The 25,744-nt window shown below is 40.0% G+C and overlaps 1 protein-coding gene across 4 annotated transcripts in view; it reads left to right on the plus strand.

The window, feature by feature from the left end:
* Positions 1-25,744, plus strand: part of KCNK2 (potassium two pore domain channel subfamily K member 2) — a 167,156-nt gene that overhangs the window by 40,533 nt on the left and 100,879 nt on the right. For 2 of the 4 annotated variants that reach the window (XM_081025273.1, XM_081025274.1), the window contains exon 1: positions 23,767-23,895. The exons of 1 other annotated variant lie outside the window; for it this stretch is intronic. In XM_081025273.1, the coding sequence (XP_080881399.1) occupies positions 23,850-23,895 (46 nt within the window). In that variant the 5' untranslated portion in view covers positions 23,767-23,849. Of the gene's footprint in view, positions 1-23,557; positions 23,896-25,744 lie in introns of those variants that run through there. One more of the 4 variants, XM_081025276.1, reaches the window with a different exon arrangement.

Consider the following 25,744-nt stretch of genomic DNA (forward strand, 5'->3'; position numbering starts at 1 on the left):
GCAGTACTCAATATATACCGATAACAAAAGATGAATACAGGTCACGTTTGATTCCTGCAATTACAAGAGCTGCTGAGAGTGGTTGCCATCAGCGTCCAGTCACTTCTGATTACGGCGAACTACTGCTTGAGCAACATTGACCAAAGTGTCCACTTGTATACATTTTTTGGCACCCCTAGTATATATACATGTATACTAGGGGTGCCAAAAAATGTATACAATATATAATATATGTATATATTATATATATTACAGAAGACGTGGGTATGAGAAAAAGTTGGGTTATATAACCATATATTAATAGAAATAGATCTAATACAAAATTCTTGGCATGATGCATTTTCTTTCTTTACCTACTTTTTTCAATTGATATAGTGGCTAATTTGTATATCATGCTATTTACTGTGCTCAATTTCTAAGCACTTTAAATATTCATTTAATCATACTGAGATCATTTCCCCATGTCATTAAAATATCTTCAAAAACAATTTTTAAGGTGTATGTAATATTCAACAATGAATGTCTTACGATTTATTTGACCACAGATCTAATGATGGACAATATACTTATTAGAACATTTCTTTTTCTATTGGAAATATTCTCTTTATACATGAAACTTTGTATATATTACCCCATCAGCCAAAATATAGTAACTTGTTAACCAGCTTATATGAGACTGAAAGTTTAGTATTAATGTATTCATGTTACCATCTATTATCATCTTCAAACAAGATGGCTTTTGTTTATTCCCAAAATGTTCTGAAGCATCTGCTTTAAGCCTTCACATAAAAGAAATTAGATTTGACAGACTTTAAATTTTGTTTTTCTTTTCCAATTTTTAATTTTAATTTATTTCTTTTTAAAAATTAAAGTTTATTGGGGTGACAATTGTTAGTAAAGTTACACAGGTTTCAGGTGGACTTTAAATTTTGAAAGTAGTTAGAAATGTGAGGCTCTCCAGTACTTACATAGTTTATTTTTCAAATTGTTTCAACGTTCTTGTTAAAAGTTCTTTTATGTTTTTGTTTTTTTTTAATTCAGAAATACATCACATGTTTCTATGTTTAAAAGTTAAAAAAAAAAGTCTCCAAAGAATGAGTTTTTTTAGTGTTTTGTTGGTATGGGATTTTTGTGATTCAAAAATTATTCATGCAGCTTTAAAAAAATTCTGATAGACTGTCAACTATGCAAATAATCTTATGGATTAAAAATTAATCAATTCACTAGCTCTAACTCTTGGGGCCTTCTGTAAAAATATTTTAAGATTTAATTTGGATAACTAAATGGATTTTAAAAAGAAGTGAATTTTTAAGAAAAAAATCCCAAAAGTACTATTTTTCTTTAATAAAAAAATGGTTATTTTCATTAGTTTTAACTATTGAAGTTAAACCTGAGACACTAGCTTAGTCTGGTTCCTTGAAAACAGATTATTTAGGAAATAATCGAGGGGTTGGTGGGACAAAAAAGGAATTATTAGTATTTGTTTTAGTTTTAAAAGGAAATAGTCTTGAAGTGTTAGAAGATTTAATTAAACACTGACTTTAACTCTAAAAATTACTAATAAATTATGAGACAGTTTGAAGTAATTTTACAATATAGTAATAGATGCTAACAATTTTCAACATAATAGTATGCTTTTAATTGAAGCATTCTTTCTGTTCTAGCCAATACATGGCTTTCATTAAATACTACACAGGTCTCTGACAGAGTTAATTATCTAAGCCTGTTCAAAAGACCAGAAATTACTCTCAGGGAATCAAAACATTATGCTGGAAACCAAAGACACAGAGAAGAGTGTGGACTTTAATTTAAACAGAAGAGATGAGTCCTAGGCAATAAACAAAGAGAGTTGCTATTAATTTGAATAGCTACATTTTTTTTTAAGTACCAGTTTATATCAGTTTAAGCTCCTTGAGATATAAACATGACATGTGATCAGCTCATGAATGAAACTCGTTGAACCATGTGAATGATACCTTAGACATTCTGCAACTTCGGATATTTACATATAGTTGGAACATACTGGGAAAATGAATATGGTATCAAATTTCAAAAAGGGCAATTCTAAGGAGAAAGGTAAGACAAACAGAATCTATAAGAGCCCTAAGCCAGAAGTAGGTAATAAAATTGTTAAGCCAGTATGCATGATAATTAGATGTGGGATGGGCTAAAGTTTAATTCAGCACTATTAAGTAATAGTTGGTTAGGCAATTGTGCAAATAAGACCACAGAAGTCTTCTTTAAACCAAAGGCCTGCTTTTAAAATCTTTTGGTATTTTTACAGCAAATTTTGCCGACTCCAAACTCATTTATTCACTCTTCATACATTTATTACCACATTTTCTATGTGTTGGGCACTGGTCAGAAATTTTGGGATACAGGAAGTGAAATATATAGACCCTGATTTCAAAAGAGGATGAACACACAAGAAAACCAACAAATAGAACACAGTCAGATAAGAATTTTAAAAGGTGAGCCAACAAATTGGGCAACCTATAAAAAAATGGATACATTCCTAGAAACATACAACCCACCAAGACTGAATCAAGAAGAAATAGAAAGTATGAACAGACTAATTACTAGTAGGAAGATTGTGTTAGTAATCAAAAACCTGTCAAGAAACAAAAGGATGAACTTGGTAGTAGAAGGAAGAGTCCAGCAAGCTTCCTGTGTGAGAGAGAAGGTAACATTAAAAGAAGAAAAGAGAGAAGGTAACACTAAATCTTGGAAGGAGTTCTGAGAGATGAGTGGAAGTTAGCCAGATAGATTTGGGTCAAGGAGCAAGATCTCATGCAAATAGATTGAAGCATTGGAGACCTTGGCCTGTTTGGAAAAACACAGCAATAATAAGGCTGGGAACTAGGGTCATAACACGTGGCAGCAAGGTAGAACATGAAACTAAAGAAACATGCAATTGAAAAGACTTCTAGTTCTTGACAGTAGCTTGAATTTTATCCTGAAGGCTATGGGAAGCCACTGGAATGTTTTTAGCAGGATTATATTCTGACCACAGCAGGGAGAAAAGATTAGAAAGAGATATGGCAGAGGCAAGGGCACCAACTTGGAGACTACTATAGTAATTCAGGTGAAAAATGATGATGTAACATGTTCATCTTGCTTAACCAGTCCCTATCCACATGTCCATGCATGCTGGCATTTTGGATTTTCTATTCAATATGCCATGAGCATTTGAAAGTTACTTTTCCTATCTCTTCAGCGAGTAACCGTGCAAATAATAATAACTGGTATCTACTGAGCTCTCACCCTATACGAGACACAATTGTAAACCCTTTACATGTCATAAATTATGTAATTCTCATAACAGCCCTGTGAAACAAATACTATTATCGTCTCCATTTTAGAGAAAAAGAGAATGAAACAAAGTGGTCACAAAGCAGTTGAGTGACAGAAACTTAATTCAGTCTTTTTTTGACCCATTTGCTATACCTACTCTCACTTTGCTCTCATTAGTATCTTCAGTAAAATAATTATTTGGGTAATTTCTCTCTTGTGTCCCATTTACTATCCTCAGCTTCATTTTCATTTTGTTTTGGCTTAATGAGCTTTCAGTCACCCACGCCCAACAGTGTTTTAGTTTTCATCCTTAGACTTGACCCTGGGAGCACCCTGGATTGATCCATCAACTGGAGTCACCTGCCTCCAGCTAAATAGTGGGATGGAAAAGAAAGGGTGACTTTTAAAACTATGAGTGAAAATTTGTGGGATTTGTTGTCTGAATACATATACTGGGTTAGAGAGAGAACAAGTACAAGAATGTTATACCACAATTAAGTTAATAGTCAATGTTAACATTATTATGATTAAAAATATGATTCACTGTGACCCATATAGGGAAATGGAACTGTATTTCCCTTCTAGTGCTACTTGCTTTTTTTCCCTGGAATTAATAATTGCTTATTTTTTATTTGCTTAGTTTCCTATGTATCTCTTGCTATGTTGTTCCTCAAGTCTCTGACAGAATTATAAATCTTTTCTCAGGGCATCACCCATGAGGAAATCTGTCAAGTTCATTTCTTATTTTATTTCTCCAGCCTTTCTTACTTTCACTCTGAATCAGACTATTTTGCTCTCTAACCCTGTTTGATGTCTGAAGTCCTGCAGCTTTACCATCTTTCTATGAATTGTTTTTGCCTCACTTCTATATCATGTACCGCATATCTTCTAATTTCTTGTTCTATTTCTTAGCTTTCTTGGAGCATGTTATCCCACAGCTGCTGAGGAAAACTTCATGGAAACTGGGTAGAGTCCATATTATGCCCACATATTAATGATGGATTCTGATGTTGGTCTTTTGACTCGATGGGAAGTGCCATACCATGCCATGCTGGTTTTAAATGTTTTGAATGTCACCTCGACATAAGAGATAAATATTTTGAGAATTTGCATGTGTAAAAATATTCTATACTGGCTAGGAATCGAAATCTCATTTGGACATCATTTTCAGTCAGAAATTTGAAGTTATTGCTAAATTGTCTTCAAATTCTGGCATTAAAACTTTTAAGTCCAACACTATTCTGAATCCTGATTTGTTGTATGTGACCTATTTTTCTCTTTTGAAGTTTTGTGGGTCTTCTTTTTCATCTCCACTCTTCTGGCAGTTACTAACTTTTTCATATATTGAACTGTACACTCTGTGAGCTGCTTTAGTTTGGTGAATTTTGGTCTTCAGTTCTGGAAAATTTTCTTGTATTGTTTCTTTTAAAATTTTCTCTGTTAAAATTGTATATGTTCTCTTTTTCTGGAGCTAGTATTATTTTAACACTAGAACTCCTGAACTATCCTCTATCTTGTGTTTTCTTTCCTATTTTCTATTCTTTGTGTATTTTGCTATACTTTCTGGGGAATACACTCAAAAGTATCTGCTTAAACTTCTCTGCAATTTCTTATTGGTTACCAACCAAAATTTTGATTTTCAAGAGTTCCTTTTTGTTCTCTGAATGTCCTTTTATTATAATCTCCTTTTCTTCTTTTGTGGAAATCTTCTTTCTTCGATTATTAATTTATTTTGTTAAATTTTCGCTTAAAAAGAAAGATTTATTTATTTTTTCCAACTTTATTGAAGTATAAATGACAAATAAAACTTGTATGTGTTTGAGGTATAAAACATGATGATTTTAGATATGTATGTGTTGTGAAATGATTACCACCAGCAAGCCAATTAACACATCAATCACCTCACCTAGGTACTTCTCTTAGCTCTCAGAATAATATTTATGGTTTCTCTGAAAATTTCTTTTGGTCTCTGGATTGTCCCTGTTTGTCTGAGATTTTTGGTTTATTATTGTTTCAATCTTTTTTTGTGTTAAAGGATTTCCTCTTATGTTTGATGATCCCTGGTGGTCCATTTATATTTACGAGAACTAATAGCAATGTGTGTGTGTGGTGGGGAGAGCGTGTGGAGTGGTTTCTGAGTGGCAGCCTCCCTATAGGGATAAGCTATACAGACTTTTCTTCTTTGTGCTGTCAGCGTCTCCACAGAGGAATTTCCTAATCCTCGCTTTAGGGAGGTGACTTAAGCTGGCTGTCAGCATTCTGGGAGCCAAGTAAGGGAATGGAGTATTTCTTTAAACTAACTTAAAAATAGACAGGCTCTTCTTTCATTTGAGCTGTATTTCCTTCAATTTATTGGGATTAGTGAAACTTCTCTTGATGAACAATTTGGGCCAATCTTATCAACTATGACTGTTACCATGTGCTTTAAAATTTGAAAGACTCTAACATTCATCCTTGCAGATGATTAAATTACTTTACCAACTTGCCATAATGATGAAAATTTTTATCCTTAAACTCTGTGACAAAAGCTTTAATGCATCTATGCTCCCTGAAAGAAGTACCCATCATGAATTAATATACCATGTTAGCTAGTCATCTCTTACTCAAGATCCACTGAAAGAATGTCATGCAGACCAGGTCACTTTTGACCGGGAGGGGAATGGAGGAAACACAATGCATGATATACCAGCCTTCATCTCCCTCCTGGAGTTATCATATCTGAGAGTGCATTGGAATCCTGGGGGATAGGATGCCAAATGGAGAAAGAACACAAAGAAACAGAGCCACTAGAAAAATTCTCCCTTCACAATATTTTCAAAGGAAAACCAAAATTAGCAGCTGGTGAGATCTGTAAAGGTGAGAGCTTAAAAGTGACCAGAGTGGCAAGAAGCCGATGGAATGTATCCAGGAAAGTCTTAGGAAGGAATCTGCTTGAGTAGAGTTCTGAGGTATGAAAAATAATGTGCAGTGGGGGTGACATGACTGAGAAAAAAAAATCATTGTCAGCCATCCATCCGTCCATCCATCCATCCATCCATCCATCCATCCATCCATCCATCCATCCGGTGATTAAGATTTCTTGCTGTAATCTAAGGAAGCTGTGAAGGTTCACATGTGCTCGTGCAAAGAGAATTACAGAAATGAGATTCTACGTGAATTGTTCTAGACAAAATACACCTTTACCTGAAATATCTGAAATAGCCTGATAAGTGAAACACAAGTGTGTCAATTTTGCATTTTAAAAGAGCTTTTGTGCTATGGATGATTGCCTCAGGTGTGTGTGTGTGTGTATTTAATATAGATGCAAGCAAAGAAAATAAATAACTGGATTTCACACAGTTCAGAATTCAGAAACTGCCCAAGTCCTAGACCTGGGTTGTTTGGCTGCATCTCCTTGGTAATGAGGCTGCAGGATCCAATGTCTAGAGCAGTGTATGCTTCCCTGGGTGATTCCAACAGGCTTGGACTTGCTCAGTATTGTCTAGGGAGCACACTGCTTGGACACCAAGCTGCTCCATAAAAGGACGCAGGTTACTGGGAAAGCCAGAGCTTGCTACAGGTAGAGCTGGAAACTGGATTAGGGAAGAAGAGAACGAAACTACTATCGAGTCTGATCTTCCAGGAGCCAGGCAACCTCAAGGCCAAGCTTCAGCTTCATTGAGGGCAGGGTTGTTTAATATTCAAGTGTCCAGGCTAAAGTCCATCTCTGGTAATAGTATTACTTATACTTAAATTTCTTTGCAATTGCAAATAGAAAAGGTCTAACTTCTTCTTCCTGCTATGCCTGTGTCCTCCCCATGTATCATCTTTCTTTTTTGTGTTGGTAGGTGGTGTAGTGGTGTAGTCATGTAGCTGTATTTTATCAAACAGATTGGGTTATTATTTGATTGGGGGGAACTTTGGAAATGAGAGGTGATAAGGCATTATAAATTTGCAGGTATTGCAATATACCACTTATTTAAAATAGTTTTAAATTGGGGAAATAGACACTATATTATCGAGGCTTTGCTTTCTTACCCATAAAGATTTAGCTAAATACTGTATTTTAAAAATTTTTGCATAAGCATAACTTTGAAAATGGAAAAAGAGGCTTATAGGTATTCTTAATTTGAAGAATCCCTGAGATAAATCCTCTTACTAAGCCAGGGCCTGCCCTGTATTTCACCTGTTTACAAAGTGTGGATTTTGTGCCTGGGTAGCTTTAAGTACACATAACTGTGAACCAGAAGTTGCAGTTAAACATATATGTTGTTTAAAATTTTCCAAAAGACATTTTATTGGTCCTTAGCATTAGCCAGATTTTCAGAAAAAAAATAGAATAAGGAAAAGCAAGAAATGGACTTAAGCATTAAATTCATGAATTGAGATATAGGAACTATATTTATTGGAGCATTTAGGACCTCAAAACCAAACTTCTTTCCTTAGTAGCAGTCATCTGGCTATCGACTAGAGGTGAATCATGACTTCTTAGTTTTTCAATTTCACATTAAATGAAAATTTAGATACCCAGGAGCCAAGTGATGAAAGGGACTTTGTCTAGGCAAATGCTTTTAGGAAATTTTACACGTAATTAACTAGCAAGTGTCTTCTTCTATGTCACTGCTTTGTTGTTTTTTTTGTTTGTTTGTTTTGTTTTTTTCAGGATTTTATTGGGGAACAGTATGTACTTCCAGGACTTTTTTCCAAGTCAAGTCCTTTCAGTTTTAGTTGTGGAGGGCACAGCTCAGCTCCAGGTCCAGTTGCCGTTGCTAGTTTCAGGGGGCGCAGCCCACCATCCCTTGCGGGAGTCGAACCGGCAACCTTGTGGTTGAGAGCCCGCACTCCAATCAACTGAGCCATCCTGGAGGCAGCTCAGCTCAAGGTGCCATGTTCAATCTTAGTTGCAGGGGGCGGAACCCATCATCCCTTGCAGGACTCGAGGAATTGAAGTGGCAACCTTATGGTTGAGAGCCCACTGGCCTCTGTGGGAATTGAACCAGCAGCCTGCGGAGTTAGGAGCATGGAGCTCTAACTGCCTGAGCCACCTGGCCAGCTGGTCACTGCTTTGTTTTCACAAATTCTTTATATCCTTATTTGATGGGAAAATTTAGACAACTTGCATTAGCAACCCATATACTGAGTTGGCCTGGCTATTAACAAGTTATATGTCTTTGGGAGAAAAGTTGAGAAGAAAGGAAAGAAAGATGTCTCTTCTGAAATTTCAGAGGAGAAATTCCCACCTTCTTTCCTTGCCAATGCTCTAACCTGAGTGAATTTGTTGACTGCTGGATTGTTTTTGGCATGGATCTTTGGGCGATTGCACACAGTTCATGCCTCAACTGTCATTTCTAAACCTTGACTCTGAAATCAGGATTTTTTGCCTTGATCCAGTAGTCAGAAGAGAGGGTTGGCCAAGGTAATCTGACAGGATAAAAAAGCATGAAAGAGACTCTGCTCCTTTCTCTTTACCTCATATTCACAGGACCTTCTTTCATTTTTATAACTTGAGGCCAACTATTACATTTTAGATAAATATTTTTTACACTAAAGTTGATCAGGAAAGTGAATCATTCTGAAAAAGCTCTGTGTATCTCAACATGGATAAATCTTGACAACAATTTTTTTTAAGCTAAGCTATGATGATTGTTAGGTTAGGTTTTAAATGCATTTTCAACTGAAGAGATTTTCAATTTACAGTGGATTTATTGGGATGTAACCCCATTATAAGTAGAGGAGCGTGTGTATTTCCTTTCGGGGAAACTCTACCTGGAACGTAAGGTGTGAGCTTTATAAGTCAGGTGAGGGAAACATAATAGCTAGTAGTACATTTAGTAAAGTTGGAGTTAAATCTTAAATGATACCATATGTAGGATATTAATAGTTCAGCTTAAATACATATTGGGGGAACGAATTTATCTAGAATCTAGAATGTAATGTAGATTAGAATTTCTCTAATTTTTCAAGGGCATGATCCTATTAAGGATATACCCAATTTACATTTCTAAACAGAACACTAAATATCGGCCACAGGATTTTTTAATTAAAAAAGCCAGTCGAAAAGACTTCATATAATATGATACCATTTGTGTAACTTATAAAATGCTTTATATTTTTACGGCTACATACATACATTGGAAAGATATATTTACATTCACAAGAAGGAACATCATCTCAAGAGAGTGGTTATTTGGGGGGAAGGGGAAAGAAAAAAGGAACAGGGTGGGCTGGATGAATTAGGACTGTGGTTGTAATCTGTTTTTCCTCAGAAGTGGAAAAACATTTATTGAAGTAAATATGACAAAATGTTAGTACTTTTAAATTTTTCTGTTTTCTACTCTTTGGGAATATGCAACAATTAAAAAATTTACAAATCTTCTATAAATTTAAAAATGCCTCTGAGGTTGCTGAAATACTTGAGTTCATTTCAACAGAGAACTTCCACTGTTGAGTTCATGAAGAATCTACTATGTATTAGGTGATGGGGACACAAATACGAGGGTGACATGGTCCTACCCCAAGGAACTCCAACAAGAGGGAAAGAGAACAAATATCCACAATAAAATGTGGTAGTCACAATCATGTTACACACAATGGTTTCTAAATAGAACGATTGACTCTGGATGAAGCTGTCTTTACTAGACAAGTGTTGAAGAAATCTACACCAGATTAAGGACCAAAAAAATCATCATGAATTGAATTGAAAAATAATTTATTTTCATATGTCCTATCTCAAACAAATTGTTAAAGTATTCTCAAAGAGAAGGCCTCACAATGTAACTGGCCAATGCTCCCATGTAATTTATTTAAATAAATATTTATTGTGTACCTTGGCAGATGTTTCCTTTGTGGTCCCTTCCAAGTCTGTTTTTATGATTCATATTTTTTTTTCATGGAAATGTTGTCATCCCAGATTGATAATCAAATCTTTCCCGAAAGTGCTGTCTGGTTTTCATATTTTTATCACCCAATCTCTGGAGTTTTCAGTATAGTTCTATTTAAACGATAACGATGGTTCCATTTTTATTGAATATTTACTGTGTGCTATGGGATCATAGTAAAGGGGTACTTAATCTCATATTCAGTATTCGGGGCCAAGGGCAGCAGGGAAGACATCTAGACTGCTCAGAATATGCATACACAATATATGAGGAATATAATAACATAGATGAAAATGATGCAAATTACATCCATCATTTCAGGCAAAAGACATACTACAATTAATGAGAAGGTTGGCAAGACATTTTGGAATCTGAACAGTACACTGTTGGTTCCCTTTCTTGAGAAAATATTAACGGACAACACTAAAGTTCTTTTCCACCCAACTTTTATCCCAAGAAAAACTACCACAAAATGTAGCCCTCACGGTTGGGGTAGATATAAAAACAAAACAAAACAAAACAAAAGACAGTTTATTCTACTCATAGCTGTACTTGGTCAGCAATGCTGCAAACAGATTTTCATCAATAATTGTAAAAATAGTACAGTAAATATTTGAGTTTTAATTCAAGTGAGCATAATGTGATATTAGGGTGATGGCAATAAGAGAGATCTTGGATGAATTGGCAGAGGAAACGCATATAATATCTGAGTCACAGCAGTAAATACACATCACACCTGGGGGCTCAACAGACAACTTCGTTTGGGGGCCTTTATTGTGTTTATCTGTTATTTGCATACATTGGTCCCCTTAGCCCAACTGCTTGGGGTTACAAAAGTTTTACTTTAGCTAAAAATCTGTTTCTGGAAAAGAAGAGTTTTATGTGTGTCCAGAAAACAATATTGATAACAATGGAAAGAGGGGGCAGGGGAGTGGGGAATCAAGCAAACCCAGAAGCGTTTAAAAGAATCGTGGTTGCTAAGGAGATAGGCAGTACAGTCAGTAAAATTTAAGGGACAGTTTTGGATAGCAGTAGTCCAGAATGTTGGGGCCACAGCCAGAGGGAGACCTAAACATGTGCAAGGTAGAGAAAGTGGCAACATCCCACCTTTACTGGTGAGAAGTGACATTTAGGTCTGTTTCTGGGTACCCACTGAGGCCTTGTAAACCTACCTACTACTGCCTTAGGTTTTAACCTCACTGGATTCCACTTATCCATCCTTTGTTGGCTGCATTCTGGTAAAGACTTCCCATATGTCAGGGACTATGGAAAAGGCTCCCTACTTTAGAAAGAAGCTGCCTGAATTGCAGTTCTTTTCTTTCTAAACCAGAAAGGCTGGAATTTGACTCCTTGTTTTGCAGCTTCGATGACCTGATTTCTTCCTGAATCCCAATTGCTCCTATGGCTCCCGAAAACCAGATTCCATATTTGCTGGGCCAAAGCCCTACAAGATAACAAGCCTCTTTCTGTTTGTTTCACTTCTTGTGTCAGACCTGATTTCTCTCCCTTTCTTCATGATTCAGTGCAATCAGTGGGATAATAGTATTATAATGTTTGTTGAGTTCTTCCTACTTTCCAGGCACTATTAGAAACAGTTTTCAGGTATTAACTCTTTGAGGTCTTATTAACAAGTTGAAGTTAGTATACTTTTCATCCCCATTTCACAGATGAGGAAACAAGGCACAGCTAATGAGTGGCTGGACCTGGACTTGAGCCTAGGCAGCTTGCAATCTTCACCATTGACTATGCTGGCTTTCATGAGAATCTGTGTGATAATTGAATGATTTGGGATAATGAAGGGCCTGGAGGAAATATGGTGACTTTCAATGTACCAAAACTACCTTGATGTGAATTAAAGGTTTTTTGATGATAAATGTCATTGTTACCATGAAATCTTTTTTCATAAAGGTCATAGGATCTGGTGATTTTTTTGTTTTGTGATAGTGGTGGTCTTTTATTCCCACTAATTCAGAAAAATACACTTGAGTACCTACCATGTGTTCTAAGAAATCAAAAAGAATTCAGATGCAATACCTGCCCTTAGAGAACTTTTCATCTAGTAGAAGAAACTGGACGTATAGGAAACTACACACAAGTGGAAAAGGTGCTATGAATGTGTATCAGAACATACAGAAATTGTGATCAAATTTATCTTTATGTAAAGAACAGGGAAGGTTTCACAGAGAATTGCTGTCAGGATATATGATAAGGCAACTATCCTGATCAAATTACATGAATTGTCTAATTATGTTTTTTATTTTCTAAAGTTTATTTCTTTTACATTCATTGTCTAATTATATTTTTTTATTTTCTAGACATAATTAATTGTCTAATTATGTTTTTTATTTTATTTTCTATTTATTTTATGTGAAGAAGCAGATTTCACAGGAACTGAGGGCCGAGGTTAATTTTTCTTACCATATCTTGTTCTTATTCAAGTTACAGTTTCGGGGATTATGGAGTATTGAAGATTCTATGCTGGTTCCAATTGTTTTCCCAACGGGTACTTTGGTAGTTCATAGATATATTTGCATAACTGGCTCTGTTAGTCCTGGTATGATGTTAACAAGTCATGTGACTGTCAAGGTCTGAGAGAAGCTTGCAGAGATTGTGACAAACCTGCATTAACAACTTGCCTTCCGTTACTGCCTAGTCACGTACATTAGTTATCTCACCGAGGGGATTTGTGGTGATGATAGACAAGGAGGTCTGTATTTTCATGGCTGCTTAGACAAGGTTGAAAATGCCGTTGGTAATACGTAGCCTTAAAACACCTTAGATGTGATTTCAAGCTGAAAGCTGACCCAATACAAGAGCATTCCATGGTAACTAACCTATACCTGTTGGGCTCCAGCAGCAAGCGATTGCAGGATCAGAGGCAGAGATGCCTCAGAAGTATCTAGTGGTGTGGGCAGTGTGGGAGAAGTCAGCAGATACCAAACCAAAGGCTGGGGAAAAGTAGAATCAAGGCAACTCGATCATAAGTGAACATCAGCATCTTAGAGGTCAGGAAGTGACAGTATTCAAGATTCATTCTTGCCAAGGGAGAAGATGAACTGGAGAATCCACAGGATGTACAAGTTAATTCATCAACTTTGCAGTGCACTGCATGCTTTGGGCACAGAATTTTGGGTGGGTGAGGGGTTGCTTCTTGGGTAATGAAGCACAGTAAGTACCTTGCACTCCAGGAAAGGTGAGCAGATGCAGCAAAAGAGAGGCTCCATCCATAGGTGATCTGGCAGGGAAGGTAAGTATTCATGAAACGGTAACAGGGTTAGGGATGGGGTGAAGTGAGGGACGCTAGCTCCTGCAAGTTCAGTTTTGCTTCCTGTCCTGATGTCAAATTTTGAACTTTTTCTCGTTGTGGATTTTTTGCACTGATATCAATTTTTAAAACTGTGTATTAAAATATTTATCTTGATTATTGTGTTTTTGACACTCCCTTACATCTTGCGCCCTCCAGAGGGAATGAATGCTTCAACCTCCTTGCCTTACTGCTGGGGGTGCAGGGTTGCAATTGAAGCGAGATGTTTCCACACTTACTAAACTCAGTAAACAGCATCATTGCATTTTATTGTAGATGTGACCACGCAGGGTTTCTGATGGTTTTTTAACCCAGAGGCTGCAATTATGTTGCGTTGGAACCATGTTCAGCCTGCAGACAAGTATTATTATCACCATCATTGTTTATTTTAGAAAATTCAGCTGCCCTCGTTTTGAAATGGAAAAGTGTCTTCTAAAACAACCTGGATATCTGACTTCTCATGAAAAATTGGATCTGTGTTTTCATGGCAGTAATCAACTAAAGCTGACTAGAGTATCTCCTCAAGTTCACTGGGCGCATTGCATATGTGTATGTTACTGCCTGGTGCTATAGGCATTGAGATTTTGAGCCCGGATTAAATGCCGGATGATTTCAGTAATACTTCTTAAAGATGGGCTTTCATTCATTTAATAAATACTGGGTTTTGTGCCTACAATTTGTCAGATGTGGCTGAGGAAAAAGATGACATGGTATCTTCCCTCTTGGAACTCGTCATAATCAATATTATGGGTTGTATTATGTCCCCTACCCCCAAAAGGTATGCTGAAGTCCTAAACCCAGTACCTCTTATGTTATCTTCCTGGGTCTCCACAGAGGTAACCAAGTTAAACTGAGGTCATTAGGATGGGCCCTAAGCCAATATGACTGGAGTCCTTAAAAGGCGGAGATTGGGACTCAGACAGTGTGAAGACACACAGGCAGAAGATGGCCATCGGACTGGAGTGATGTATCCACAAGCCAAGGAATGCCAAGGATTGCTGGCAAATGCCAGAAGATAGAAGCAACAGGAATGATTCTCCCCTAGAGCTGTCAGAGACGGGGGGTCCTGCTGACACCTTGATTTCTGACTTCTAGCCTCCTGAACTGGGACTATAAATTTCTGGTGTTTTCAGCCATACAAGTGTTTGGTATTTTGTTATAGCAGCCGTAGGAAGCTAAGACAGGCAGTTACTAAATAATGATTTGAACAAGTCCTTTATAACAATTGTGATCAGGATAATGAAGGGAGAGTATGGAGTGTGTTGAGAGTGGCAGGCTGGTCTTGTTAGGAAGTTAGGAGGTTATGGGGTCTGTTCTGAGGAAGGTGTGTTTTAGCTGAAAGATGAGCAGAAGTGACTTTCTAGTAGTGAAGGAAACAAGCACAATTTAGACTGGAAAGACTGAAGGCTCCTAGGAAAGAAGGGCATATTCAAGAAATGGGAAACCAGCTGGTAGCTGAACCACAGAGAGGAAATTGGGGAGCCTGGGGAGCTAGGCTCTATATACTAGGGTGTATGAACTTCCTAGCTATGTTACTTTGGGGAAGTTACTTAATTTCTCTGAGGATAATAACAGTATTTACCTCATATGGTTATTACAAGGATTAAATGAGATAGTAAATGAAACAGCCTTAAAAGAATGGCTGGTGCATATGACTCGATCGATGTTACCTATTGTTCTGATTCCTGTTTTTCTTTCTTGTTGTTGTTACCGTTGGTATTGACAGGGCAAGGATATCCAGGGCCCTTAACATATTGGTCTCTATTCTGATGGCAATGCGAAAATAATGTATGGTTTTAATCAAGGCTTCAACTTAACCAGATTTTGTTTATTCATTTAAAAAATTTTTAATTTATTTATATTAGTTTCAGGTGTACAAAGCAATGTACTAGTTAGACATTTAAACCCCTCATAAAGTGATAACTCACCCCCCAAGCTACTACTTCTCTGCCGTCTTATATAGCTTTTCCAATCAGATTTTGTTTTTAAAAGATCCATCTGGCTGCGGTGTGGAGAATAGATTGGACATCAGTGGAGATGAGGCCACTGGCGAAAGTTCCCGGGAACAGGTGTTGGTCGTGACAGTCCTGCCGTGATCACTTTGCAGAATTTGGACAGATCATACAACCATCTTAACAAATTTTGAAATTCCACAAAATTCTGCCTTCTTCTATGTTTTAGGATTTTCTTTTAGAACAAATGCGCCCTGAGTGATATGGGAAGTTTTATGTTAATTATTCCCTAAACTAGCAGTTGGCCTTGGGCAAGACTTGTAAGTGCTCATTTAATTATAGACACACACACACACACACACACACACACACACAAAAGTATAAGGGAAAGCTAGATTCTCTATATATGGTAAACTGAAGACCTTTGGTTATAGGACACATCAAAAAATATCTTTAGGAGATTCTAAATAAGGTGTTTTTTTTTTTAATTGCCTTTATGGCTTATGGCCTCATTTTAGAAGAGAAATTGATTTAGTGTTCACAAACCACATGGACTACTATGCAGAACACAGAATTTGTGTTCTCAAGTGAAGGCAAAATGCAGGACTGGCAAATGTTCACAAATGTAAGTATTAAATGAAGTACTAGATGTGCTGAAAATTCATTAGGTAATAACAGCCGTCAAGAAAAATTGAAAATGCTCTGATTCTCTAGATTTATGGTTGATTTTAATACAAAGCATCACATTTGATTTAATTAGTTTGCCTAATGTTGGTAGACTTAAAAAATTATTAAATGAATTCATTGTCAGTGGAGGATTTACCTGTGATGCCAGAGGTGGAAAATGTTAAAGTCTAGATATATATAAGTAAAATGTTCATTTCCTAGTGACAGTTTATGATACTCAGTTTTGAAAGGGGAAAGGAAATCTGGAGCAGAATTTCCTTTGTAAACTAAGTAAGTTCTAATGTTTTCTGAATTTATTATGACAAAACCATTTTATAAGGAGTCCTTTACAATGCCCTATTCATTATCGTATTCCCTGGTGAACAAAATTATATGTGAATATTAGCTTACTTAAAAAAAAATAAGTGTGTACACTGATTAAAGCACCCATGTTTATATCTGAAAGACAGGGTTTTGACTTACATGAATTTTCAAAACTAAAAAAAAAAAATCACACAGGGCCAGGAAATAACATTTAAAAAAAGACTCTCGTTTACATTTAACAAATCTTATCTTTCTTCATATTTTTCTGTATATGCATTTATTTGAAAGTTAGCAATATATATGTACATATATACATATATATACACACAAAGCCATTTAAAAAGCTATTGCTAAGTGTTATATATTTTAGAGTGACTTTACTTTTATTATTTACAAAGTGAACTGCTTGATTTTGAAGCATTTTATGAAGTTTTTATGGCAAAGTGGCATTTTTTCATTTTTGAAAGTGAAGTACTGTAATCAGGAACCTCAGCGAAGTTTTACTCAATAGACAGACATAGTTTTTCTACTGTCATTCTTTCTTTATTTTAACTCCATGATTACAAAAATTTGGTGTATGTTCTTTATGATGATATGTCCCCAAGTGCTAGAAAAGTACCTTCCTGGTACACAGAAGGTGCCTAATAAATACTAGTTGAATGAGTGACGAAATATATTTCTTGTACCATAAATGACTTAACACATATAGGTAGTAATGTAAGTGGAGAGAACTTTTGAACCGCGCACCTCTGAGATTGGGATTGAATGGTGATGTGTGCCAGTGCCTGCCATGATTGCCAACCTAGTTGGAAGAGAATCCGAGTTGCCCACTAGCCCAATTTCTCACCAGTGCAGAACCGGCCTCTGTAACTGTGAGCTCTCAGAATAGAGGGAACCCAGATCTTGTTTTTCATTCAGGATTTTTCATTCGGGATTCTCAAAGTATGTTCCTGCAATCCAGAATCAGCATCACCTGGAAACTTGTTATTCATGCCAGTCCTCAGGCCCCAGCCTAGACGTGATGCATCAGAAACTCTGGGGGTGGGCTCAGCAATCTGTTATACAAACCTTCAGGTGATTTTATGCACGCTCAAGTTTGAGACCCACTGCTCTCTAGACTATGCATGTATGGGTACTGCTAACATCCACAGCTTGTCTTCCTTTTCTATTCTTACAATGAGGTCCACCTCCCCTTCTGATTGACACATTTTAATTTTAGAGACATGCATACTTCAAAATTAATGAATTTTGTCCTTCGAAGAATTACTTTTTTAAAGTAATTTGCATAGCTTGGTTCTAACGGACCCTTTATAAACTTGCTTGGAATTTAACTCTTAGAAGTTGTATTATTATCGATTGCGACATAACAAATTACCCCAAAACTTAGCAGCTGAAACAAGAACCATTTATGACCTTGGTTTGTGAGGCTCAAGAATCCCAGAGGAGCTAACTTGGGTAGTCCTTGCTCAGGGTCTTTCAAGGGATTGCACTCACTGTGTTGTTGAAGCTTACAATCATCGCATGGCTCAGATCTGCTTCCACTCTCCTACACACATGGCTGTGGAAGACCTCAGGGGATTCACTCCCAGGCTTACTCATTTGAGCCTCTCCTCCGGGCTGCCTGATGACATGGCAGCTGGCTTCCAGCAGAGGGAGAGGGAATGAGAGAGAGCAAACAACAGGGAAGCCACTGTCTTCTTATAACTTTATCCCATCACTGGTGCTGTATTCTGATCATTGGCAGCTCACATTCAAAGGGAGGGAGTAACACAAGGACATTAATACTGGGAGGCAAGAATCATTGTGGGTCTCTAAGATAGAGAGCTCCATATAGTTAAATTATTTCTCACTTTCTACAATTCTTTGTATTGTAATGTTCAATTAAGACTCTTAATTTCTGGTGTCAGAAATCTCAACACAAACTAACTTATCCAAAAAAGGCAATGTGTGCAGCTTACGGTGTAGTTTGATATAAGGAATCGATTAAAGGTTGTTACCTGGACCTGGTCGTTTTGGTTCTGTTTGCTCTGTATTGGCTTCATTCTAAGGTCGTTTGTCCTCTGTTATTGGCATAAAAGCATCCGAGGCTTTGGGGCTCAAGGTCAGTGGCGTAGCATGAAAGTCTTGTTTCCCGGAAACTTTGACATAAATTCCATCGACTCAGTGGTTCACAAGCCCATGCCTGAACCAACTGAGAAACTGAGGAATCATGACTGTGTTGGCTAAGACCCAGGACACACACTGCACCCGCAGTCAGGGATGAGTCCTACAAGCTGTGACAGGGGAAGGTAAGTGCCCTCAGAGGGACCACAACAGGCAAGCAGTTCACTGAAGGACTGTCTATACTGTTGTCTCCCCACCCCCAAAGTTTGCAGCCAATTAGAACCTCTTGGAAAATGCCCACCCTCTCCCTCTCCATTCACTCCCCAACCTGGTGGATCATGGGGCCCTATTGTTTTACTGCCACCTCTCATCCCCTCTCTTCCAAGTCACCATGACTCTCTCACCTGGGCTAAAGTGATGATGTCTAAATTCACTGTCTATATGCTTACATTTTTGTTTACCTTCTGTCTGTTCTCCACATAGAAACCAGAGTGATTTTTTTAATCTGATGAGGTTAGTCCTCTGCTGAAAATTCATCAGCATCTGTCCCGTTATTAATTAAAATCAACATGCTGCAATGACCTGGTTTTTGCCTGCCTCTCCAGCTTGATCACTGTCCACCACCAATCCTCACTCACTGAGCTCCCCAAATTCTCCAAGCGTCTTCCTGCCACAGGCTTTCCACATGTTCTCCCTCTGAAGAAGCCCTTTCCTTACATTCTGCCTCTGTCTCCACCCTTGCTTATCCTCAGGGTCACTTCTTTAGCCAGGCCGTCCCTGACCCTCCAACATTAGATACCTTCATAGTACTTTGTCCCTTTTCTTTATTGCACTTATCTGAGTTTTCATTTTGTTTATCTGGTACCATTTCTGCTCTAGATCATAAGCTTTAATGGACACATGAACCTTGCTCTATCTACAGAGCTCCTGTTTGCTACCTAGTAGACATTCAAGAAATATTTCACGAACGTGATTCATTCTTCCGCATCGTAGACCTGATCGATTGTGTTGTCCATGAGATAAAATAAATGGGCAAGATTCATCATAGAGTTGGAATTTGTTGGTGGTCTTGCTTGGCTGGGAGCCCCCTGGTTCATGATGTTAAATCAAGCACAGGAGTGAATTTTATTATAAAATTCTTTTGAGGACCTACGATGTTAAACATATATATGCTGGTTCACTTTAATTCTTAGAACAATTTCTTGTGAGTTCAATGTATTATCTCTGTTGTGTAGATGAGGAAACTGATGGTCAGAGAGATAAAGGGACTCCCTCAAACTCACATTTACTGTGAGTTAATCCCCACTGCAGTAAGCACAGGGTCAAAAATGGTAGAGTTAGGATATCACAGAAGTCACTTTGATTCCAACATTCCAGGTCTGATTGGATTATGGGGAAGACAGTGGCAGGCTCATTTGTTTTTTAACTATGGCATTTTAAGTAAGCCAAAGTCAAAAGCAAAATAAACCTAAAAGTGAAGTCTTGTAGGTTTTGGTGCTGCTGGTTTGAACAGAACAACGGCTATGAAAGCACGAGGAGGGCAGTATAGAATTTTGGGGAACTAAAGCTTTTTATTTCAGGTTATTCTATCCATTAAATTAAAGATCGGGGTGTCTAGTAGTCCCGCAGCATGGAAGAGATTGCGTCTACGTATGCTTTGTTATGCTTTGTTAGGATTTATATGTATTGAGTTACGCGGGCATAAAATTAAACAGGATAAACCATCCCATTTCCTTGTTTCTCCAGTTGCAATGATATACAACCTAGCGTACTTCCTTTTTTGACTCTTACTTCAAAGCCCATGAGTAAGTATGTATTTGGCACAAGAAGACTCTTAAAGGAGTAAGGTACTTACTTGAGGGGGCTGTGAAGGGGTTGCAGTGGAAAGCAGGGCGAGATCAGTGTGGGGACTGGTTTCTTGGTTCTTTCAAATTGCTTGTGAGGCTCAGGTTGTCTTGGTGGAGTGATTCTTGCTAATGTTACATTTTAAATTTGTTTTTAAAACCTTGTTTTAATGTCTCCATAAAGCAAATCCACCCACCCTCTCCCCTCAACACACTCTATATATGTGCGCTTAATGTGAGAATAATGCAAAAGGGAACATGGAGGATAGTTGCTCCACATCAATTGATAAAGATAAGAAGAGAAAATGACATTTCAGCATTTGGGACTGGCAATGAGTCCTACATCCCATGAGTCCTCTTATAAGGAAGCACTATTGTGGGGACAGAGCCAGGAGACCCCGCATGACACCCTGCACGACAACTATACAAGCGTCTTTAAACCGTGAGTTAATCCCCACTGCAGTTAAGCATTAGCCAGTTTGACAGAGGACCAGTGCTTGGCAAGGTATTTGCCAAAGGAAACAACAACAAAAATCACCAACTTGTTAAACAAAAGGGGAAAAGTAAAACAAACAGACAAACGAAAAACCCAGAACACTCAAAGTGTTTTATTTAGGATCATTTCATCTGGAGAACAAACCCCTGTGACAGTGCAGAAAATGATTCTGAGGGTGGTGAATTCATCTCATTTCCTATAGATGTAGGATATCCTGGAAGGAGACCAGGTAGAGGACATCAGCCATCACACTTTCATTTAGATGTTAATCACACACCTATTTACTACCAGTCACTGGTTATTGTGGGTAATATGGGGAATAGACATGGCTAATGACCTCCCTGAGTTTACAGTCTAAAGAAGCACAGTGCAACACGACAAGTGCAAAGTTCAATGTTACTAGTACAAAATCAATGATAGTAGCATAAGTTGCTATGGGAAGCAAATAGCAGGATTCAGGGGACATTTCCAGACAACTGGGAATTGGAAGAATAACCTCTGTGGTGGTTAGTTCTCTGTGGATTTGGCTAGGCTCTAGTACCCAGTTATTTAATCAAATACTTATCTAGGTATTGCTGTAATGGTACTCAACATCTACAATCAGTTGACTTTAAGGAAAGATTAGGTGATGTGGGTAGGCCTTATATAATCAGTTGAAGGTCTTATGAGCAAAACCTGAGGTTTTCCAGTAAAGAAGAAATTCAAGACTGAAGTATCAACTCTTGATTGAGTTTCCAGTCTGCCAGAGTTTCCCAAGGACTTGCCAGCCCCCACAATCCTGTGAGCCAATTCCTTCAAATAAATCTTTTACACACACACACACTGTTGGTCTGTTTCTCTGGAGAACTCTACTGATACAATGTGTTAGTCACGTAAAGTTGGACACAGGACTGGGGAAGGTGTGTGAGGGAAAGTGACAGTATCCAGGAAGGCCTGGAATTGAAAAGAGAAGCAATCAGGAAGCACATTATTTGTGACCTGGAGAGTTTGAAATGGTTTTAAGTTTGGGAGTGAGAGGAACTGATTCACATTTTTAGAAAGGACATCCGATTATATTATTATTGAGAGCAAAAGTCAGGAAAAACATATTCAATTCCAGCAGGAAGGAATTCCTAATAAGGAGGACGAGATTAATAGGAGAAAGAGGTGCTGCTAAATCTATTCCAGAATTTTTTTTTTTAAATTGGTATTTTTAATCATTAGTGGCCACAGTCTCGCAAAAGGGTTACAACGTTCGTTTTCCAATCAAGTCTTTCTGCCCTACCTTACGCCTCGCTCAGGGCTATAGCCCTCACTAAGAGGTTCTTGTAACTGGGGAAAGAATCCCATCTGGCCAAGCTGCCTTTCTGGAAGATAAACTCTCACATACAGCGGTGGAGCTGGGAGGGTGGAGGTCAGCTGGGGATTCCCGCTGCGAAAGTGGAAAGGAAGAGAGAGTTTACAAACGATCCGAGAAGTTCCGCTACGTCGTGTGTGGGGTGAGAGGACTCGCCCATTACGGCGGCAGCCTGCATTCTGCGCGCTTTCTATCCCTCCTCTGAGGGTTCGGTTCCTCTGCCCCGGTCCCCCTGAGTTCAGCTGCCCTCGCGCGGCGGTTTCCGAGTCTGGGCGGGGTCTGGTACTTGTCAAGCTGGGATATTGATGCGGAGGTGTGCCGGGAGAGCCCAGACAGACTAGGTCCGAGGGCTTCCACGCCGCTGCTCTACCAAGAACATTCGCTACCTCTGTCCCCAGTTAAGGGGTCTTGCCCTGAGAGCCTAATCGATTTCTCTTCCATTCCCTCTGCGTCCCTCGATGTCTTCACCCTGGCTCTCGGTGCGCTCCCCATCTTTTTGGTCCGGAACATTCATTCTGATCAGAGGTCTCTGCCCAGTTGAAGCACACTTGGAGATGGGGTGGGGGTTGCTAGTGACTCGATAACTCTTCCCCAGGCGTCGATTTGAAGAAGCCAGCACACTCATTACCGGCCCCACTCCAGGGGTCTCAGGGCGCCGAAGGGGGCACTTCTCCGCACAACCCTGTCGGGGGGGGGTGCTAAAGGGAGGGGAGGACACCTATGTGTAGGGGTCGGAGGACCCGCGCCCCAGGACTCGGCTCCACACCCCGCACGGGAAAGAGATGGGCCGGAGCCCAGGGTGCCAGAGTGAGAGTGGGGATCTGGGGAAGGGGCTGGAACAGTGGAAGGGGCAGAGAGGAGGGGAGGCAGCAGGTGAGCCCAAGGGCTGTGCCCCCACGCGGGCAGGCGCGCCGAGGGAGACTTTGGAAGGGAGCACCCGGCAGGGGCGACGCCGGCAAGGATTGCGATGGGCGAGGGTGTTGAGAGGCGAGCCCAAGGGGGGGGACAAAGGGGGGAGGGAGTCGAGGGGGACGGAGTTCCGAAAGGAGGGAAAGGAGCCGGCAAGGGGCGAGTGGAGCGAGCCTGGGAGAGAGAGCCGCGGAGGGCGGCCGAGCCCGTGCCATTCCCAGCGCGGGGCACGGAGGGCTTGGCCGGGGGAGGCACACAAAGACATGCGAAGCGGGGCTGAGCGCGGCTCGCGCACAAAGACGCCCGGGCGCACCGCCGCTGGGGCTGCACCGACCGCCCCCGCGCCGCGCCGCGCCACGGCCGGGCCAGCGCCGAGCCCGGGGCGGAGCGCGCGGCAGCTGCGGCGGCGGCGGCGGCGGCGGCGGCGGGCGCGGGACCCGGGCTCTCCCGGTGACCCGGGCCCGGCCGCAGGCGCGCGCGGGGGCGGCGGCGCCCGAGCCCAACTTGGCCTCGGCCTCGCCCTCTGCCCAGCCCGCCGGTGTCCCCTCCTTCCCGCGATTTCATTTCTTCTCACGCTCTCCCCCCCACCCCCTCCCGCGTCCAGCCCCGCTCTCCCCACCTTGTAAAACAAAGCCGGGGAAAATGCCTGCCCGTGCAGCTCGGAGCGCGCAGCCGGTCTCCGAATAAGAAGTGAGTACAATGGCGTGTGTGTAAAAGGTTTCAAGTCCGTCTTTTTCTAAAACATTTTGAATGCTGCATGCCTCATGCTTCCCAGCGCCTCGCGGGAGAGACCCGGCTATAGAGCAGGAGGTGAGACCCCGGGTACCCCCCTCCACCTCCCGCCCCGCGCTTTCCCGCCCCTGCCTGTCCCGGGAGGGCTGCAAATGCCCCGCTGGCAGCACTGGGAGGTTTTCCACCTTCGTTTCCCGTCCAAGGTGTTGGGTCATAATCTGGGGTTGGAAGCAAACCTATCCACGGAGCCTCTCCTCGCTGCTTCTCCCCCCCCCCCCCCGCTGGTGCCTGGGGGTTTTGCATATGCCTTGGGTACGGATTTGAGACACCTTGGGGGAGTTTCCGAAGGAGGAGGAGGGTCAACCCTTGGGAGTAGCCGACAGGCAGGACGCATGGTGACCCTGGTCACACTTGTTGCCCTTTGCGTGGTGGGACAGGCAGTGGTGCTGAAAAAAGCTTGCTTCTCCTGGTATTGAGTCGTCCATGGAACCCAGGAGCGAAGAAGACATACCTGGGTGAGGATGGGAGACCAGGACTAAAGGGAGACTGTGATGCGCTGGGGGCAGAGGAGGGAGGTAGTGATGGTGCAGAGCGTGTGGAAGGGGCGAATCTTTGGTTCCTGGTCCTGAGGAGCTTCTCTTCCTGATCATACATCAAACGACTGGAGATGGAAACCTAGATGGTTCCCCATATTAGACCGAGAGGAAAGGCTGTTGTTTTGATTTTGTTATTTCACCAGTTTCTGCCCATTCGGCCTGCCAAATGTGCATTATATATATTTCTGCTAATTAAAAAAAATCAATAGCTTAAGACAATTAAACTCCATTAGGAAATATATTACTTAATACACACACACACACACACACACACTCACACACACACACACACACACACACACATCATTTTTTTTTTTTTTTATCTCCCCTTTCTCCAAAAGCGGGTAATGATAATGCCTTAGTTTGGCATGAGCTTTAGGATTGGGTTTTGGGAGCATCGAGGTAAACAATCTAGGTGTTTTCTAGTTCTAGCGAGTTGAAACCATGGATGTGAAAAATCAGAAATAGGAGAACACAGAGAACTGAAGAGTACAGGCTTGGGAAGCTTCCTTCAGAGAGATCATTTAGAGCTTCTGTGTGATTTTCTGTCATTTTTATTCTCCCAAATGGCTTAATTTTAGATTACGATCTTTATTTTTTGTTCAGACTCACTGAGCAGCTTGGAGGTGGGGTGGGGTGGCTAAACAGCAGATGACAGTGATTTTACCTATTATCAGCATTTCTATTTTAAAAAGTTTTTTTTAATTAAAACACTAAACAGTGCTAATTTTGAGTTACGTTTATAAATATTGAATGTTGAACGTGTCTACTAGTGTGGGGCTTTATTCGGAGCAGGTGAGTGTATCAGAAGGGAAACTTGTACAGACCTGCATATAGCAGGTTGAACCATAGGAAATTGCTGTAATGTATGTCTGTGGAATTTCCACGTGGAGCCATGGGTACAGTTATCTCATCAGAGCTCTGACTTCATCTCTTTAAAGTCAGAATCATTTAGCGCTTTGCTGGTTGAGGAGCCCTCTGTTATCTGCCATCATTTTACAACACGACTTAGGTCTGGCGCTTCAAACAGCTTTGTTTGCAAAGCTTTTTGATGGGCAACTGAAGATTTATTTTATGAACTCAAACTGTCGTAGTCCTACATTTTAATTCTCAGTGGTAGTCAAGAGTGCAGGATATGTAGCCATGTGAAAATTGACACTCTTTATTCCCTTCTTATCCTTAAATAATTTGAGGTTCTTGTAGGGTATTTGGGTGTAATTCCATAGGGATTTCTTGTATGCTTACCTAAATGTCTTTTAGATTAGGTTATCATTTTGCTAGTGTATTACATACACTAATTTTACTTATAATAATTGTGGATGTTAAATCTA

Source organism: Rhinolophus hipposideros (assembly GCF_964194185.1).
Source record: "Rhinolophus hipposideros genome assembly, chromosome: 19".
In the NCBI taxonomy this organism is placed as follows: Eukaryota; Metazoa; Chordata; class Mammalia; order Chiroptera; family Rhinolophidae; genus Rhinolophus; species Rhinolophus hipposideros.